The sequence below is a fragment of the Heterodontus francisci genome, chromosome 13, assembly GCF_036365525.1.
Source record: "Heterodontus francisci isolate sHetFra1 chromosome 13, sHetFra1.hap1, whole genome shotgun sequence".
Lineage (NCBI taxonomy): Eukaryota > Metazoa > Chordata > Chondrichthyes > Heterodontiformes > Heterodontidae > Heterodontus > Heterodontus francisci.
The window spans coordinates 19,271,069-19,291,299 of NC_090383.1; the positions used below are offsets into that span (position 1 = coordinate 19,271,069).

The 20,231-nt window shown below is 43.1% G+C and overlaps 1 protein-coding gene across 2 annotated transcripts in view; it reads right to left on the reverse strand.

Annotated features, from left to right (window-relative positions):
- Positions 1-20,231, reverse strand: part of ccdc170 (coiled-coil domain containing 170) — a 98,261-nt gene that overhangs the window by 63,945 nt on the left and 14,085 nt on the right. For both annotated transcript variants that reach the window (XM_068044452.1, XM_068044453.1), the window contains exons 3-5: positions 16,383-16,410; positions 8,047-8,175; positions 2,100-2,356 (exon numbers count right to left, since the gene is read on the reverse strand). In XM_068044452.1, coding sequence (XP_067900553.1) covers positions 2,100-2,356; positions 8,047-8,175; positions 16,383-16,410 — 414 coding nt within the window. The remainder of the gene's footprint in view (positions 1-2,099; positions 2,357-8,046; positions 8,176-16,382; positions 16,411-20,231) is intronic.

Sequence of the window (20,231 nt, forward strand, 5' to 3'; positions counted from 1 at the left end):
AACTAAAGTTAGGACAAGGAAAGGCATTGTCTTGCGCGAGCTCTCTCAATTTAATGGGGGTTAAATTGTACAGCCCCCATAAACAACAATTACTCCATACCTTTATAATGTAATGCAGGCAGCATGCCAACATCGTGCTGCCTGCCCATTACCATGACTGTAGCAAATAGCCAGCGCTAGTTGTGATGTTGAGTGGCTGTACAGCAGTGAGTCCAAAATTGTGAGGCTAGCATGAGTTAAAGCTACCACCCCTCCTGCCTCCCAGCCCATCTCCAATGGACTGGTATAATTCCGGCCTATGACTCTAAGGCAGTGTCCTAGGCCCAACTATCTTCAGCTGAATTATCAATATCCTTCCCTCCAACAGAAGATCAGAAGTGAGGATGTTCGCTAATGATTGCAGTGTTTAGTTCCATTCAAACCTTCTCAGTAATGAAGCTGTCCGTGCCCGCATGCAGCAAGACAATGTTCAGGTTTGAGCTGATAACTGTCAAGTAACATTTGTGCCATACAAATGACCATCTCCAACAGCGAGTATCTAACCATTTCCCCTTGATATTCAACGGCAGTACCATCATTGAATCTTGCACTATCAACATCCTTGGGGGGGGGGGGCGGTACAGCATCTACAAGGCACAAATCAGGAGTGTGATGGAATACTGTCCACTTGCGTGGATGGGTGCAGCTCCAACAACACTCAAGAAGCTCAACACCATCCAGGACAAAGCAGCCCTTCACTGTTCCTTCACTGTCACTGGGCCAAAATCCTGGAACTCCCTTCCGAACAGCACTGTTGGTATACCTACACCCCAAGGACTGCAGCGGTTCAAGAAGGCAGCTCACCACCACCTTCTCAGGAGCAATTAGGGATGGGTAATAAATGCTGGCCTAGTCAGCGACACCCAAATCCCATGAACAAATTAAAATTAAAAAGCCCTCTTGATCAGCACCCCATCCACCACCTTAAACATTCACTCCCTCCATCACCAGTGCACAGTGGCAGCAGTGTGTACCATCTACAAGATGCAGTGCACCAGCTTGCCAAGGCTTCTTAGAAAGCACCTTCCAAACCTGTGACCTCTACCACCTAGAAATAGAAGGGCAGCAGAGGCATGGAAACACCACCATCCTGCAAGTTCCCCTCCAAGCCACACACCATCCTGACTTGGAAATACGTCATCACTGGTTCAAAATCCTGAAGCTCCCTACACAACAGCACTGTGGGTATATAAACAACACACATACTGCAATGGTTCAAAGAAGTGGCTGACCACCATCTTCTCGAGGGAAATTTGGGATGGGCAATAATGCTGGCCTTGGCAGCGATGCCCATATTCAATCTATGAATAAAGTAGTACCACTCCCTGTAGACTATAGCAGCTTTAAAGAGCTCTAGAAAGCACGAAACACGTACAATTGTGGCAATAGCCAGTAGAAATTAATCAACAACTAACATGTAAGTAACTGATGTTCCCTTTAAATAGCATTGGTGGGTGGGGGGTGGAATTCTTCCTCCTGCTGAATGTGTGGTCAGTCGTGTGTGAGTAAGAGAGGACTGTCACTGCTGGCAACAAATCAGTGTTACATTCTGGGAAGTCATGATATGTCTACGCTGCATACTTCCGGCAACGCTCACTGCACACAAGCTAACGCCCTCACTGACATAACGTCCAGTGCAACTCGCACCAGAAGTGTGCACGCATCACGGATGTTATTTTGGACTTCCAAGGGCACTTGCAGCACCCAAAAAACGGGCATGAGAGATTGGAATTTTGTGCTGAAAGTGTTTTCTAAAATATAAAGAACACAAAAGATGAAACAGCCTTTTATTTTCTGATCATTTAATTTTAAATAAGCCCCAAGCTAAATTCTCTCATCCACGCTCCTGTCAGGCAAGACGCTACACTGTCAACAGAGGCTCAGAAAATCTAACTGATTATGACAGGGTGTTGTTTCACTGCATATAGAAAGAATGACAGCTGTAGAGTCTGAAATGCAGTATGTGTCTGGTTACATATGGATAAATTTATTATTTGGAGTTTTCAAAAAATAACACTGCAAATGTAAAGTCAGTGTTCTAAGATCAGGAAGAGTCCTACCTGAGTTTGCTCTCTAATTCTGTATTCCTCAGTTGGAGTTCCCTGCTCTCATTTTGTAAGACCTGCAGAGTTACTTCTGCTTCAGTCTTTGATGTAAGAAGTGCTCCAGACTTCTCCTCAAATTCCAGAATCCTTTCCCTCAAGCAACCGATAAGAGATTGCTGTCTTGCGTTGTCTACCTTGTAGTTGTCAACTTCTGCCTTTAGCTCCTGGATACAGCCCTCTCGGGATGCAAGCCTCATACAAGTATCTGTAAGCTATGAAGAAAATATGTCAGCATTGTTACACATTTGCACAGGATGCAAAGTAGTAATAATTTCTGTTGACAATATTATCCAGTGTAAAGTAACGATTGCCATCTTATTTTGGCCAAGATTAATATTACAGCCACGTGGTGTGACATGGGTGGTTCCCACTGCTCAACTCCCCACCTGACCGCTGCAAGTGTATTTGGTTAGACTCTGTCTTTTATTTTTCAAATAAACAGACAGCGACAGGTTTTCTTGTAAGTTTTTAAAAACAGAAAGTCAATTGTTTATTGATCACTATGCCTTATCCTGAAATTGTCACAACCTCATTCAATCACATATTCACTCACGCACACACATACAAGAAGAAACAGATAGAGAAGGGAAAGAGGGAGGTGGGTTTTTGTGGGGTGAAGGGATACAATAAACCTGTTGAATTCTCTTGAGACTCAAAGTCCAAATAGTCGCAGTCCTGTGGTGATTGTAGATTTCTCTCTTGATTGAAGGTTCTGTTGTAGTTGGTGGGTCACTTCCAGCTCTCTCTCTCTCTGTGCTGTATGATGTAGAGGTCGGATCTTCTCCAGTAGGACATGTGCTTTCTGGCTTCCTGGAATGCCAGTAGTTACAAGTAGCTTCACCTTCTGAGTCAGTCTCTCTCGCTCTCTCTCTCTCTTTCTGCCCGTCCTATTTTAAAGGTAAAACTGTCACTTCTCACCTCCTGTTTGGAGATATTCTGGTTCTTTCCCATGGTGATCGCATAATGGCCCAGGACGTGGCTACTTCACACCTCCTTTGTTTTAGAAAAAGACATTCAATTCTGGAATGTTTCTATGATAGGTGTGAGATTGGTTTCATTATCACTTTTGCTTTGCAAATTTGTCTTTTGTCTTTATCAGACTCTTTGAATATACGAAAGGTTAATCCCCTTTGCTTCGGCGTCCATTTCAGACCATTGTTCACTTTTTTAAAATAAAGGTTCATTTTTAAAGTCGAAGTCCACTTTTTCATAACTCTTCAGAGTTACTCTGTGAATGTTGTATCATCACACCTCCGATGAGCATGACACCTCCCCCAAATGGGAAAAAATTAAATTCCTTGGATTTCATTTTTGTATTGTTTTTTGGGTTTAGAAAGAGGGAAAAGAAACAGTATGACAGTCCAGGGTCAGATCACTTCTCACATACATTTCATTCACTCCTCAGGCTCCCAGTTTATGTTTCTTCCATCATCCTTTCAATGAGGTACCACCAAAAAAATTGCCCTTCTTTTGGTTATGTGTTGTCAAATGGGGTTGTAGCTCCTCTCACACTAGTTTATACTACTTTAGGAATGTTAATCTTCAGGATCTTGTGATTGTTGCTGAAGCTTGTAGTATGCAAATTTCTGTTACTGCTTGTGGCAAGATTCTCTGTTTGTACAAGCTAAAACCCCTTATCTACGGTTTCCACAATACATGGCATTAACCATTCAGGTTCTGGCACATTGATAGTTGTTATTTCTTGGGTGATACATTGTTTTTTAGCCCCTGCGAGGCATCTGGGATGTCTTCCTGCACCTTGTTCTGGCTGGGTTCTGACTCTAAATTGTTGCATTTGATTAGTTTTAGATTTGGAACCTGAGCATGTGATTCTTCAGTGGTTAGATCCATGCTGACCTCACTTTTAGTTCTCTTGTGATTTTCACAAGTGCGGTTCACTTTAGGGTATGTTACCTTCCCTTTTCCTTTTACTTCAGAGGTAGGTGTTTCCCTAATCTGCCTCATGTCCTCTGGGATACTACTGCTCACAAGTGGTTGTCCAGCTTCCACTGCACTCCCCTGTAGCACTTCAACCAGGTGAGGAATCTCCATCACGCTTGGCTTTCTTCATCCCTATTTAAATCTTTAAAAAAAAGTTTCAGCTAACCATATCTTGGTTGCTTTTCTTTCAGTTTTTTCGGATTTCATCGTAGCTTGTTTAAATCTTTTTGGCTCTATCTGGGCCCTTTTAAATTCTTCTGGCTCTATCGTCCCCTGTGGGATTTTTGGGACTTCTCCAGGCCTCTGCAATTGTACAGAGTTTTGTTTTCTCCCCTCAGTTTCTACAGTCTTCGTGGACTGCTCTGGACCCTCAATACTGTCCTTCCTGACAAGTCTACCCATCCCTGCTCTCCTTTTCTCACAAGCCCATTTCTGCTTCCTCTGCATCCCTGCTATTTCTCCCTAGCTTGAACAAGTTACTAGACCCAAATTTATTCTGAGTTAGGGATTTATGTATTAATTCATAGTTGTCGGCCATTTTTGCGGCTTCCCTTACTCTTGTGACTCTTTGTTCATTGATGGGGGTTCTTGTGCTACTTGGGATGCTATTTTTAAACTCTTCCAGCAACATCACTTCTCTCAAATTTTTATATGTGGGTTCTAGCTTGGGAGTCTTTATCCAGTGATCAAAAGCCATATGTTTGATTCTTTTGAATTCAAGGTAAGTTTGTGTGGGTATTTTCCGAGTGTGCTGGAATTTCTGTCTATATGCTTCCGGTACTAGCTCATATGGATTTAGATTTTCAGTTTTAGTTTATTCATAATCAGAGGAACTTTCTTCTGATAACAGGGAAAAGGTTTCATAAGTCCTACCCACAAACTTGCCTTGTAAGAGGAGAGTCCAAATTCTTTTGGCCACTTTAGCCTTTTAGCTATTTTCTCAAATGATATAAAGTATGATTCAACCTCTTCCTCATTATATTTTGGCCCTAGTCATGAGTGTGTTACAACCAGGTGAGAAAGAGGTCTAGGGTTCCCTTTCAGCTTTCACCTGGTCTTACTGTAACAGGGTTTTTATTTTTATACACTGTGTTTTGAGCACCCCCTTGGTGAATCCTTGATCACCGCTTTCCAATTATAAGGCAAAGAAATTAGCACAAACAGGCTTTCTTAGGTGTAAAGAGGAAAGGTGAAATTTTATTAAAACTTAAACTCATTCAGTTGATGCCTACAAATACACGATGTGCCCACGCTAGTATACACTGTGCGAAACACACATGCAGAAAGGGACAGAAAAAAAAGAAAAATAAAGTGAAAAAGTTTGAGGCAATCTCTGCAGAGGGCTTTTTTGTTACTGTGCTTCGGGCTCGCTGTAGTCCTTGATTGTAGGTAGATCTGGCTATTCGTTTGGGCCAAGTATTCTTCTTAAACGTTGTTCACTGTAGGAGACTTTTCTCTCTCTTGGGCTTCACATGTCTTCAGTGGGTTTCAGTTCCATGAGAAAGAGATGGGAGCAGACAGGCAGAGAGGAGGTCTGCTTCAGTCCTGGAGCATTCAGCTTTCTGTCAGTTCAAACACTGTTTCTATAATTTAAAAACTCTCAGTTCAAACTCTGTAACAGCCAGTTAGCTATGTGACTAACTGGTCTGACCATGTCTGTTTGTGGACTGAACTGGAGCAGGGAGTGGCTCCTTTTTCTGCAAGTCTGTCTGTTAATATTCAAAAATGTCTTTCCAACCAGTGGCCTGGCAACCCCTTGTATCAGGCCTTCTCTTCTTCACAGCAACAATTTGAAACTTAATTTCCATGTGGTGAAATTAATATGCCTCATTCTTGGCAGGTGGGGGCCTGCATGACAAGTGTCTCATCACATCACAGGTTTGCTCTGAATTGGAAATAAGGTTTGAGTGACGAGCAGCATTTTCATTTTGGGTTTGCAGTCTCTGTAACTAAAACCTTCTTGCTGCTTCCTCTCTTTGCATCTCCCTTGCTCCCTGGCAGCATCTGCGCAGAGAGAAACAGAGCTAACGTTTCAGGTCTGTGACCCTTCATCAGAACATGTAGGTTTCTGATTGGAGCAGATGTCGTCTTTTGGGTAAGGTCCTAAACCAAGGGCCCGTCTACCCTCTCAGGTGGATGTAAATGATTATTTGAAAAGCGCAGTGGAGTTGCTCTGGGCAACATTTACCACTCAGTTCCCACGATTCTCCTTGTGAGAGCTTACTTTGTGCAAATTGGCTGTTGTGTTTCCCAAATTACAACAGCGACTACACTTCAAAATATTTCACTGACTGTGAAGCCATTTGGGATGACCTGGCCTCGTAAAAGACTCCATATAAATGCATGTTCATTCGTTGCTTTACAATGCTTTAGTCAAACTAAACACTGAAACACTGCAATCAAATCGGATAAGCAAGACACAAGGGAAACTGCAAAGCCCACAAGTGGTGCAGAGAAATTTGATGAGGCTGATCCTGGGTGTCAGAGGTTATGAGAAAAGGTTTTAAATATTTGCACTCTCCAGCCTTGAACAGAGGTGCAGGAAAGGGAGCCTTACGGAGACAGTTATGCTGTTAATTGGCAGTGAAATGTGTTACGACCAGGTGAGAAAGGTGTCTAGGGGTCTTTTCATCCTTCGCCTGATCTTATTGTAACAGGGTTTAATTTTAAACACACTGTGTTTTGAGCTCCCCCTTGGTGAATCCTTGTTCACAGCTTTCCAATTATAAGGCACAGAAATGAGCAAACCAGGTTTTCTCAGGTTTAAAGAAGAAAAGAGAAATTTATTCAACTTACTTAAACTCTAATTCGGTCAACGCCTACAGATATACGACACTCACATGCAAACAAGGACAGAAAAGAGCAGAAGAAAAATAGAGAGGTTTGAGGTAGTCCCTGAAGGGGGTTTTTTGTTACTGTTTCTGTGTTTCCAGCTTGCCGCAGAATCTTTGATTGTAGACAGCTCTTACTTTTCATCGGGGCCCAGTATGCTTCTTAAACCTTGTTCGCGTAGGAGACCTTTCTCTCTTTGAGTTCACCTGTCTTCAATGGGTCTTGAGTTCTGTGAGAAAGAAATGGGAGCAGACAGGAGAGAGATGTTCTCAGTCCAGGAGCAAACAGCTTTCTGAGTTTCTTTCTCTCAGTAAGTTCAAATTCAAAAAAACTCCAACAGTCAGTTAGTCATGTGACTAAACTGGTTTGACCACTTCTTCTGTGTACCGGGGAAGCAAGGGCTGGGTCCCTTGTTCCAACACTGTCTGCTAGCATGCAAATGTCTTTCCAGTCATGAGCTTGGCTATTCCTTGTGATAGGCCCTCTTTTTTTCCCAGCCGCAATTTTAAGTTTTAATGTTCATGTGGCGAAATAATGTGTGCCTCAGTCTTGGCAGGTGGGGGCCTGCATGACAAATGGTTAATGCCACACACTGTTTCAAGTTAAACCATGACTGCAGGATAAAGGGGACACAGGTATGCACCGGAAAAAGGATAGTCCAAGACTGACATCAGAAAATACATCTGCACAGAGAAAAGTTGATCAATTCCTGCAGTGGGCGCTGAGTGGGAGAGTGAAGGCAAAACCTTGGGTTTCATTCAAAAGACAGAGAGATGCTGTGATGGGGGAGTTGTAGGTTTTTGTTGAAGGATGAGTCTGACTGGTCCAATAGCCTCCCTAACTTATCCTTGAAGTACACTCAAAAATATCTGAATAAAATTAAATTCTGATGAAACTGTCCTCAGATTATTCATGATTTCCTCTCCCATTTACGTTCCACCAATACTGACGGCAGGAAAAATAACAGCCTGGCAGTGTTTGCGTTTGTAGCTTATGAAACAATAGGTTTTTTAAAAAAAGAAATAAAGGTCTGTGATTTAATTATTAAACTTTATACCTGTCTGAAAATTAAAAATATTTTGACACTTTCTGCAATCTGAAAGCAGGTCTCTTCCTGCCTCAGTATTACCTCAGCCTGACTGCTCTTATATTTGACCTGCAGTGCTGCCAGTTCACTGCGAGCTGTTTCAGATGCCACCCGATAGTGATTCAGTTGTTCACGTAAGACTGGAATTTCCACCAATGGTTCACAGGTTCCCTAGAGGATGAATGAAAAACAGACTGCATGAGCTTTCCTTACTGCATATAGTACACACCTACAGATGAATGCCCAGTGCTACTAAACGGTTCAGCTCATACTTACTTTGACGTCCAGTAGCCTTAGCTCTAAACTTTTGTTCCCCATTTCGAACCCTATTTGTGGTTTGCATCCCAGCCTCCTACTGTGCTCTGTTCCGTGGCCCAGAATGGGAACATGGCTCACCAGCCCCACGTTGGGCTCTATTCCAAGACCCAGAATATGACCGTGCCCCACTTCAGACCCAACTACTCATCAACAACAGCACAGGACTGATCCCTAGAGGTCACAGCTCTGTTATAGCTCTGCTGTAAGTTTCTATGACTGTAATCATTAATCAATGAAGTTACTGCACTGTAGTCATTCCACAGCTCTTTATTTAATTGTTATGCTGATTGCATTTAACAGTCCCTCACTGTTGGCAGCTGTCAATGGTCATACTGTTAAGTAAGTAGTCCTTTATTGCTTCTTTAGTTTGTTGGTAAGTCAGATACATTCTAAAATGATACAATATATTTGGTGTCAAGTTAGACATTGAAATTTTGACACTGAAACATTAATCATCATGTTGATATGAATACACCATGGCTACAGGGATCGAGCGGGGCAGTGGGACTGACTGGATAGCTCTGTGGAGAGCCGGCATGGGCTTGATGGGCCAAATGGCCTCCTTCTGTGCTATATATCATCATCTTTCTATGTCATAAGAGCTCTGGGAGGTTCTCATCTGCATCCTCGCTCCTACCATGTAGATGCTTGGCTTCCTGCTGAGTGCATGGACAGCAGCCCTATATCTGAAGTGGGATCCCTGGAAGTGTCGCTCCCCACTGGAAGAGCATAAACAGCCCAACACTAAGTGGTGAATGAGTTTGTAACCTGCTCAGTCAGTAAACATGGAATGTTGTTCACAAAATAATTCCTGATGCTTGAAGCTGGAGAATGATTGCTACTAAAACGACGTAAGTGTTCATCTCAAACACCTTCCAGTTCTGATGAAAGGTCATCGACCTGAAACATTAACTCTTTTTCTCTCTCCACAGAACTGCTGAGTGTCTCCAGCACTTTTGTTTTTTGTTTCAGATTTCCAGCATCCCCAGCATTTTGCTTTTTGTTCTAACGCCAGTTTTCAAAGTTATTGAACCTTACTGACAACTTGAGCCTCTACTCCAGCAAAAATCTTTGGAATTGGCAAGCGTGCTAAACACCCATAAACATCACAACAATGAGTCCATGTTGTGTGTTGAGTTCAGGTAACAGTGGAAGGCTGCTGTACTCCCTTGATTAGAATATAGCTGTTTTAACATCGTGAAACATCTCAATGTGCTTCCCTGGAGCATTATCAAACAAAATTAGACACTGAGCCACATAAGGAGATATTCGGCTAGATGACCAAAAGCTTGGTCAAAGCAGTTGATTTTAGGGAGCATCTTAAAGAAGGAGCAGAGAGAGGGCGAAATGCAGAGAAATTTAGGGAGGGAATTCCAGAGTTTAGGACACCAGTGCTGAAAGCACCACTGCCAATGGTGGAGCAATGAAAACTAGGGATGCACAAGATACCAGCATTGGAGGAGCATAGAGATCTTGGAGCATCAAAGGGCTGGAGAGGTTACAGAGATAGGGAGGAGTGCAGCCATGGAGGGGTTTGAAATAAGGATGAGAATTTTAATATTGTAGCTTGATCAGGAGTCAATGTAGGTCAGCGAATACAGGGTGATCAGGGTGAATGGGACTTGGTGCGAGTTAGATTTCTTTTAATTCATTTGTGGGATGTAGGCATCACCAGGCTGGCCAGAATTTATTGTCCATCCCTAATAGCTCATGAAAAAGTGGTGGTGAGCTGCCTTCTTGAACCGCTGCAGTCCATGTGGGGTCGGTACACCCACAGTGCTATTAGGAAGGGAGTTCCAGGATTTTGAGCCAGCAACAGTGAAGAAACAGTGATATAGTTCCAATTCAGGATGGTGTGTGGCTTGGAGGAGAACTTGCAGGTGGTGGTGTTCTCATGCATCTGCTGCCCTTGTCCTTCTAGGTGGTAGAAGTCGCGGGTTTGGAAGGTGCTGTCAGAAGAGCCTTAGTGAGTTCCTGCAGTGCATCTTGTATCTGGTACACACTGCTACCACTGTGCGTCTGTGGTGGAGGGAGTGAATGTTGAAGGTGGTGGATGGGGTGCCACTCAAGCGGGTTGCTTTGTCCTGCATGATGTCGAGTTTCTTGAGTGTTGTTGCACACACCCAGGCAAGTGGAAAGTTTTCCATCACACTCCCGACCTAGATGTTATCCCGGTCTTGCTGAATCTGGGCATGGGCTTCTTCAGTATCTGAAGAGTCACGAATGGTGCTGAACATTGTGCAATCAGCAAACATCCCACTATTTATTGCCCATCCCTAACTGCCCTTGAAAAGGTGGTGCTGAGCTGCCTTCTTGAACTGCTGCAGTCCATGGGAGGTAAGTACACCCACACTGCTGTTAGGAAGGGAGTTCCAGGATTTTGACCCAGCAACAGTGAAGGAACAGCGATATAGTTCCACATCAGGATGGTGTGTGGCTTGGAGGGGAACTTGCAGGTAGTGGTGTTCCATGCATCTGCTGCCTTTGTCCTTCTAGGTGGTAGAGGTTTGGAAGGTGCTGCCTGAGTAGCTTTGATGCGTTGCTTCAGTGCATCTTGTAGATGGTACACACTGCTGCCACTGTGTGTTGGTGGTGGAGGGAGTGAATGTTTGTGGATGGGGTGCCAATCAAGCAGGCTGCTTTGTCCTGGATGCTGTCAAGCTTCTTGAGTGTTGTTGGAGCTGCACCCATCCAGGTAAGTGGAGAGTATTCCATCACACTCCTGACTTGTGCCTTGTAGATGGTGGACAGGCTTTGGGGAGTCAGGAGCTGAGTTACTCGCTGCAGGCTTGCTAGCCTCTGACCTGCTCATGTAGCCATAGCACTTATGTGGCTACTCCAGTTCAGTTTCTGATCAATGGTAACCTCCAGGATGTTGATACTGGGGATTCAGCGATTGTAATGCCGTTGAATGTCAAGGGGAGATGGTTAGATTCTCTCTCGTTGGAGATAGTCAATGCCTGGCACTTGTGTGACGCAAATGTTACTTGCCACTTATCAGCCCAAGCCTGGATATTGTTCAGGTCTTGCTGCATTTCTACACAGACTGCTTCAGTATCTGAGGAGTCGCGAATGGTGCTGAACATTGTGCAATTATCAGCAAACATCCCCACTTCTGACCTTATGATTGAAGGAAGGTCATTGATGAAGCAGCTGAAGATGGTTGGGCCTAGTACACTACCCTGAGGAACTCCTGCAGTGATGTCCTGGAGCTCAGATGATTGACCTCCAACAACCACAACCATCTTCCTTTATGCTAGGTACAATTCCAACCAGCAGAGAGTTTTCCCCGATTCCCATTGACTTCAGCTTTGCTAGGGCTCCTTGACGCCATACTCGGTCAAATGCTGCCTTGATGTCAGGGGCAGTCACTCTCATCTCACCTGATGTGTGGCTTGGAGGGGAAATTGCAGGTGGTGGTGTCCCATGTATCTGCTGCCCTTGTCCTTCTAGGTGGCAGAGGTCACGGGTTTGGAAGGTACTGTCTAAGGAGCCTTGTTGCGTTGCTACAGTGCATCTTGTAGATGGTACACACTGCTGCCACTGTGCATCGGTGGTGGAGGGAGCGAATGTTTGATTTTGCTTTTTGTGCACAGGACATACCTGGGCAATTTTCCACATTGCTGGGTAGATGCCAATGTTGTAGCTGTACTGGAACAGCTTGGCTAGGGGCGGGGCAAGTTCTGGAGCACAAGTCTTCAGTACTATTGCTGGAATGTTGTCAGGGCTGACAGTCTTTGCAGTGTCCAATGCCTTCAGCCGTTCCTTGATATCATGTGGAGTGAATCGGATTGGCTGAAGACTGGCATCTGTGATGCTGGGGACCTCAGGAGGAGGCCGAGATGGATCATCCACTCCACACTTCTGGCTGAAGATGGATGCAAATGCTTCAGTCTTGTCTTTTGCACTGATGAGCTGGGCTCCCCCATCATTGAGGATGGGGATATTTGTGAAGCCTCTTCCTCCTATCAGTTCTTTAATTGTCCACCACCATTCGCGACTGGATGTGGCAGGACTACTGAGCTTAGATCTGATCCACTGGTTCTGGGATTGCTTAGCCCTATCGCATGATGCTTATGCTGTTTGGCATGCATGTAATAGCTTCACCAGGCTGACAACTCATTCTTAGGTATGTCTGGTGCTGCTCCTGGTATGCCCTCCTACACTTTTCATTGAACCAGGGTTGGTCGCCCAGCTCAATGGTAATGGTAGAGTGGGGGATATGCCAAGCCATGAGGTTACAGATTGTGGTTGAATACAATTTTGCTGCTGCTGATGGCCCACAGCACTTATAGGTGCCTAGATTTAAGTTCCTAGATCTTTTTGAAATCTATCCCATTTAGCACAGTGCTAGTGCCACACAACACGATGGTGGGTACCCTCAATGTGAAGACGGGACTTCATCTCCACAAGGACTGTGCGGTGATCACTCCTACCAATAACTGTAATGGACAGATGCATCTGCTACAGGTAGATTGGTGAGGACGAGGCCAAGTAGGTTTTTCCCTCTTGTTGGTTCCCTCACCACCTGCCGCAGACCCAGTCTAGAAACATAGAAAATAGCATTCGCCCATTCGGCCCTTCAGTCTAGCAGATGTGTCCTTTAGGACTTGGCCAGCTTGGTCAGTAGTGGTGCTACCAATCTGCTCTTGGTGATAGACATTGAAGTCCCCCACTCAGAGTACATTCTGTGCCCTTGCCACCCTCAGTGCTTCTTCCAATTGGTGTTCAACATGGAGAAGCACTGATTCATCAGCCGAGAGGGGACGGTAGATGGTGATTCGCAGGACGTTTCCTTGTCCATGTTTGACCTGATGTTATGAGATGTCATCGGGTGAGACAATGTTGAGGAGGGCAACTCCCCCCTGACGGTATACCACTGTGCCGCCACTTCTGGTGGGTCTGTTCTGCCGGTGGGACAGTACATACCCAGGGATGGTGATGGTGGTGTCTGGGACATTGTCTGTAAAGTATGATTCCGTGAGTATGACTCTGTCAGGCTGTTGCTTGACTAGTCTGTGGGACAGCTCTCCCAATTTTGGCACAAGCCCCTAGATGTTAGTGAGGAGGACTTTGCAGGGTCAACAGGGCTGGGTTTGCCATTGTCATTTCCAGTACCTAGGTCGATACTGGGTAGTCTGTCCGGTTTCATTCCTTCTCTTAGACGTTGTAGCGGTTTGATATAACTGGGTAGCTTGCTAGGCCATTTCATAGGGCATTTAAGAGTTAACCACATTGCTGTGGGTCTGGAGTCATATGTAGGCCTGACCATTTAAGGACGGCAGATTTCCTTTCCTAAAGGACATTAGTTAACCAGATGGGTTTTTACAACAATCGACAATGGTTTCATGGTCACCATCAGACTAGCTTTTAATTCTAGATTTATTAATTGAATTCAGTTCGAACCCATATCCCCAGAGCATTAGCTTGGGGCTCTGGGTTATTAATCTAGTGACATTACCACTGTGCCACTGGGGGCAAAGTTTTGAACGACGTCAAGTTTACAGAGGGTGGAAGGCCAGCCAGCAATGTATTGGAATGGTCGAGTCTGGAGAGTAACAAAGGCAGAGATAAGGATTTCAGCAGCAGATGTGTTTGGGCAGGTCCGGAGATGGGCAATGTTACGGAGATAGAAGTATGATATATCCTTCATGTGTGTTATCTGATGATTTACATTAGGGAAATAAGGTCCAGGCTAGATTTACAAAATAGTAGACAAGCAAACCTGAACAACAGTTTGAAAGGAGTACATTTAAAGAAAACCAAGGAGAGGGCAGGCAAACTTTTATGGCTGCCAATTAGATTGGCGTGATTGTTGGAAGGGTAGGAAAGTCTGGAGACACTTTTATTCATTCAATTTATGCTGGGTAATTTTCAGCTACAGTGCTGCCACACAGAGCTTTACATTACAGGTCTGAAAATTTAGTACAGTCACTGGCTGATCGTCAGAGGAGTTGCTCATGGACAAAAGGAAAAGTGAAGCATTTTTTGCCTTTCTTCCTATACCTGTCTCTCTGAGAAAAGTAAAGTTGGAGGGTCTGTTACCCAGGATCAGGGGGAAGCACCCAGATCTACTTCAGGGTAATGTGAGCCAGGATCAAACGTTACCTGCTCCGGGCCATGATATGTTTAATCAGTGAAATAACTAGAGTAATAAAAGGTATCCGATCCACTATACAAAATGAAGTATTTTTAAAAACAGCACCACTGCACTACATGTATCTGAAAGTTGCTGAGTACATCAAATCATTGAATAGAATAGTTTGGTATAAAAGGTCCAGTAGGTCAGGAGTGCCAAGTACATGATGGGTAGTGTGTGATCATTGTGCACAGTGGCAATGAAAGATTAATCATAGGATGGGGATTCTACATCAATCGGTCCTGCAGCCCAGAGCTAATGCAACATGTTGGGTAGTTCCCAATCATCCTAATCCTTGACAGTTTTGAGAATTTTAATAACTGTAACAAGGGGGACATGCCTTTGTATTTAATTATTTCCCCTTGGAAAACTCCTCCTCTATAAAACTGCTATTCCCCGATGGGGTGCCAGAAGCCACCGGCCCCGAAAATCCCTGGGAGCAATTCTGACCGTTATTCCAGGATCATTTCGTCCTGGCGCCACTGGTCTTTCTGGTGTCAGTGGGAAGGTCCCAAATTTGCATGGGTCATCGCGTCCATTACCAGCACTCACTGTCTAATGCAGCCAGATGAACCAGCACTCGTCACAATGGGCGAGTCTTACTTCCTCCCGTCACTGACCCCACCGAGTCGTCAGGGGTGCTGTCCTCTTCCTTGGTCCGTAAAGCCCCATACATCTGATCTTGCTCTGCATACCAGCCTCCAACACTACGCTGAATCCCAACTGACCCAGGCATTTCGAAATCTCCCATTGCAATGTGACTCCACATGTGGCTCCTCCCTCCTGACATTTGCCTTGTGTGGGGCAGACAGAGGTCGCACCCTTTACTGGGAATGTCAGCAAATGCCAGAAACAGCAAAGCTCTGACACAACCTGATGGGTACCATCCACCAGAGTTATGGCAGGAGATTAATAAAACCTACAAGGACGTTTGAAGCCACCCCCTTTACTCATTTGATGTTATAGTATTTCCTTCTTTCTGCGTCCTCTGGCAGATCAATATAAATAATTGTAAATTAATCTAAGGCAGCAATAGGTGATGAGCATTTATTCAGATTGCTTCATTGTTAGTTTAAACCTTATGGAAAATCTTAAATGTACTGTGCACAGCTCTGGTCTCCATATTTCAAGAAGTATATTGAGGCACTCGGGAAGGTGCAAAAAAGATTTACAAAGTTGATAATAAAACTGAGAGGTTATAACTATGAGGAAAGATTGAACAGGCTGGGGCTCTTTTCTCTAGAAAAAGGTTTGAGGGGTGACCAGACGGGATCTTTAAAATTATGAAGGCGGTTAGATAGGGTTGGCATTGTGGGGGAATCCAAAACAAGGAGCCATAAATATAAGATAGTCCCTATAAATCCAATAGGGAATTTAAGAGAAACTTCTTTACCCAGAGAATGGTGAGAATGTGAAACTTGCTACTGGATGGAGTAGTTGAGTCAAAATGCATCGATGCATTTAAGGGGAATCTAGGTAAGTACATGAGGGAGAAAGAAATAGAAGATTATGCTGATAGAGTGAAATGAAGAAAGGTGGGAGGAGGCTTGTGTGGCACAGACCAGTTGGGTTGAATGGTCTGTTTCTGTGCTATTAATTTTATGTAATTCTATGTAAATCAACTACAAAACACACAAACATGTAGGAATACTGTAAGTGGGGCTCAAGATCAGTTTCTCAAAGCACCTTACATTCGTTACCCCAAGAATTACTGTTATTAGTATCGGCATACAAACAGGTTTGAGATGTTCATATGACATTCCCCCTGTGCATTAAATGATAGGAGTGTTAACTTGTTTCTTTTGGAGGGGTTAAAATCTCTGCCAAAATATTGGGAAGAGTATTGTCACACAAACATGTTAACATGTTAAAAGATCATCTACTAACATCACCAATTGTGATTTTCAACCAAAACACAAACCTTTTGAGCTTCCAATCTGCTCCGGCTCCTGCAGTGAGATAAGGGGAAAAAAGCATATGTAAATACACATTAAATAACTGGTACTTATATTGGACTGATGCCAAAATTAGATTGAAAGAAACATGGCACTTTTTACAAAGCCTTTTTTTTAAAAAGAAAAACTTTAAAGATAAATGAGTAGAAGTATGTCAGTTGGAGAAGTCAAGAAATCTTGCAGATACTGTCTAACAAGAAATGGTGCACACCACACAGGCCCTATTGTGGCACAGGGGCTAGCCAAGGGGAGGGAACCAGGTGCACGACACACGGGGTCAAAATGTCATAATGTTGAAGTTCCAGGCCGACTTTAACAGTTTTATCTATTTGGCCTTGGAGGCTGTTACAAATTTTGTTTCTATCCTAGTCATTCTCTCAGTTTCCAGTTGATCTCTCCTGTAGGCAGAGCTGTATCCATCATGATCAGGAGTTTCAATTTGCAACCCAATATCTAGCCTGACTCAAGGGTGTAAAAATGAGACCCTTTTGCTACAAGGATTGGATAGCAGAATTGCCTTTAGCTGTCTTTCTGCATACCTCTCCACCTTCTGAAAGGTAGAACTGATGAATACTCTGGTGACACAAGGTCATTGTAAAATCAAGAAGCTGGCTATTTGTTGAACAAGTAGCAGGTCCCTCTACCTTCCCAATGGAAACTAAGGATGAGCAATAAATGCCAGTCCTGCTCACATCCTGAGAATGAAGATTTTGAAAACTTCAGGCTCTGTAATTCCTCCTGTGACAACAACAAAACACATTGCACAATCCCTATTAGTTAGCTAAATCTTCACTGTTTATTCTCTTTTTGTCCAACTCTAATTACTTTCCAGCACTGGCTTGGCTCCTCATCACAGGCTTCACAATTGACTAAGAATATGTGATCTTGTCTTCTTTGTGTAGCTTGTGTGTAGAGAAAACTGTTTGACCTCCACCTCCTTCCCTGTCCAGGGGTTGGCCTCTTCCTCCGGGGTGCAGGCCTTGTCAATTAACTCTTGCTGTGTATGCATGAACTCAGTTATCCCAATTTCTCAAGTGTGAATGCCTACTGCAAGCATCTGAAACATGGTAGTGAACCATGAAGGACAGCAGTTTCAATGGTCAGTCTAGAAAGCTTATCAGTGTGTCAATCCCACCTTTATCCCAGAGGCTCAAGCACATGACACTCCTGTGAATCTAACCATCCCCACCCCCACATACAACCATAACAAAATGTTCAAAAACTCTAAAGCACAATAGAGGGGTTTCCAGTTAATTTATATTATGTTGCACTTTTATGTTAAATTCAGATGACAAGGGGTTAACTTCTGTTTGGGATGCAGATGAGAGCCACTGTATGTGTCAAGATGATGTAGATAACAGAATTGTGTTTCACGCATATCATATCAGTTTGAGACAATGGGTTCATTAGTACATATTCTAGTCTGTAATATTAGAATTTATTTATTGAGTTCAGTGGGAACTCTAATATTTTCCAAAAGTATTAGGAAATATAGCAAGTTTAACTGAAAACTGCTTCTATTTAATCATGTTTTGTCTGTAAATTAAACCAATTTGTTGTTTCTTTTTTATGCATTCTGAGGATGTGAGCATCACCAGCAGAATCAGCATTTATTGCCCATTCCTAGCTGCTCCCGAGATGGGTGGTGGTTTACCTTCTTGAACTGCTGCAGTTCGTGTAGTCAAGATAATCCCACAATTAGAGTTCCACAATTTTGAACCAGCGACCATGAAGGAACAGCAATATATGTCCAAGACAGGAAGGTGTGTACCATGGAGGCGACCTTTGAAGTGATGGTGTTCCCATGTACCTGCTGTCCTTGTTCTTCCAAGTGGTGGAGATTGCAGGTTTGGGTAGCCCTACCACCAACTGGCCTTGTCTCATTAGACTGCCAATCAGACCACCTTCCAGAGAAATGCACATGCAGCACGTGTTATAGCCCTCAGGTCACACTATCGTAAGAACAGTCAGTCAGCAGTAAGGGTAAACTCCTGATCAGAGGGGATTTGGGCATATGGGAATGATCCATGATGCTTAATTCAATAGTACAGACATGAAATTTATAACAATTGCAATGCAATTTTGTTGTTACCTGCATTAGTTTTTGTTTCTTTAAATCAAGTATTAATATGGATAATTATCACCATGGATGTGGAATGTTACTCAACAGATTCCAGATACTGGACCCAACGATTCACTGCTAAGATTTACTGCAGCCCAGCAAAGCATGGTATCACACCGGGTCCACTGCATAAAAATATTTACTTCAAATATATTTTATATATACTATAGTGAAAAAAGCACATACTTAAATATACTTTCAAAAACCAACCTAACGAGCAGATTAAAAACTTCATCTCACACACATCTCCTTGAAGTATTCATCTTATAACACTCGTATTATCAATTACATTGTATTAAGTGTCAGATTGACTCACTCCTGCCTCTGAGTCAAAGGGTTGTAGGTTTGAGCTGGACTCCAGAAACTTAAGCACATTTCAGTGTGGTACTGAGGCGTGCTGTCTTTCAGATATTATGTTAAACTTTGTCCAATCTGCCTGTTCAGGTGGATGCAAAAGATCCAATGACATGATTTGAATAAGAAAAGGGAGTTCACCCTCAATTTACGCTACCAAAAACAGATTAATTGGTCATTCATTTCAGGTGCTGTTTATGGGACTTTGCTTTGTGCAATTGGTTGCTGTTTACCTACATAGCAACAGGAGTGCTTTTCAAAAGTAACTATAAAACAACAATTTGCATTGCTATAGCGCCTTTACAAGTTGAGATATGGCACTATACATATGCAAGCTCTTTGTGTGCATTTCATATAGATTGAAAAGAAATTAACCTTTGAAGCAAGGTCACTGTTCTATTGTGACATTATGAATGTAGAAATATGATCACCTCCCTCCAATTCTGAGATCATATGTATGTTAAAATTGTGCCTGTAAAATGCACTTCAGAATCTATTTTTGACCTGTAGAAATCAAATAAACAAAGCAACCATGACTGGCAATCCTATGTTAAGTCAGTTCAGACATTTCTGCATTGTACAAAAAATACAACAACATACGGTTAACATACAAAGATGTTCCAAGGCACTTTTTAGAGGTGTAAGCGGACAAAAATAGATGCCAAGCCAAAGAAGCTGATAATAAAAGGGAGAAACCTAAAGTCTGGTCAAAGATTTGGGTTTTAAGGAGGGTTTTAAAGACTTAAATAATAATATAGTCTATAATTTTATGATTATAGGGTCCTTTTTGGTCAACAAAGTGTCTTAACAAATGATCCTCAAGCCAAGTGATACTGAGCAAATTATTGAAGTCCCCGGGTCCTGATAGACTTCATCCTACGGTCTTAAAAGAAGTCACTAGTGATATAATTGATGCGTTGGTTTTAATTTTCCAAAATTCTATAGATTCTGGGAAGATTCCTTTAGGTTGGAAAGTAGCCAATGTAACTCCTTTATTCAAAAAGGGAAAAAGACAGAAAGCGGGAAACTACAGGCCAGTTCGCTTAACATCTGTCATTGGGAAAATGTTAGAAGCTATTATTAAAGACGTGATAGTGGGCACTTCGAAAAATTCCAGGTAATCGGGCAGAGTCAACATGGTTTTGTGGAAAGGAAGTCATGTTTAACCAATTTATTGGAGTTCTTTGAAGAAGTAACATGTGCCATGGATAAAAGGGAACCGGTGGATATACTGTACTTAGATTTCCAGAAGGCATTTGATAAGGTGTCACATCAAAGGTTATTGCACAAAATAAAAACTCAAGGGGTAAGGGGGTAACATTTTGCATGGATAGACGAT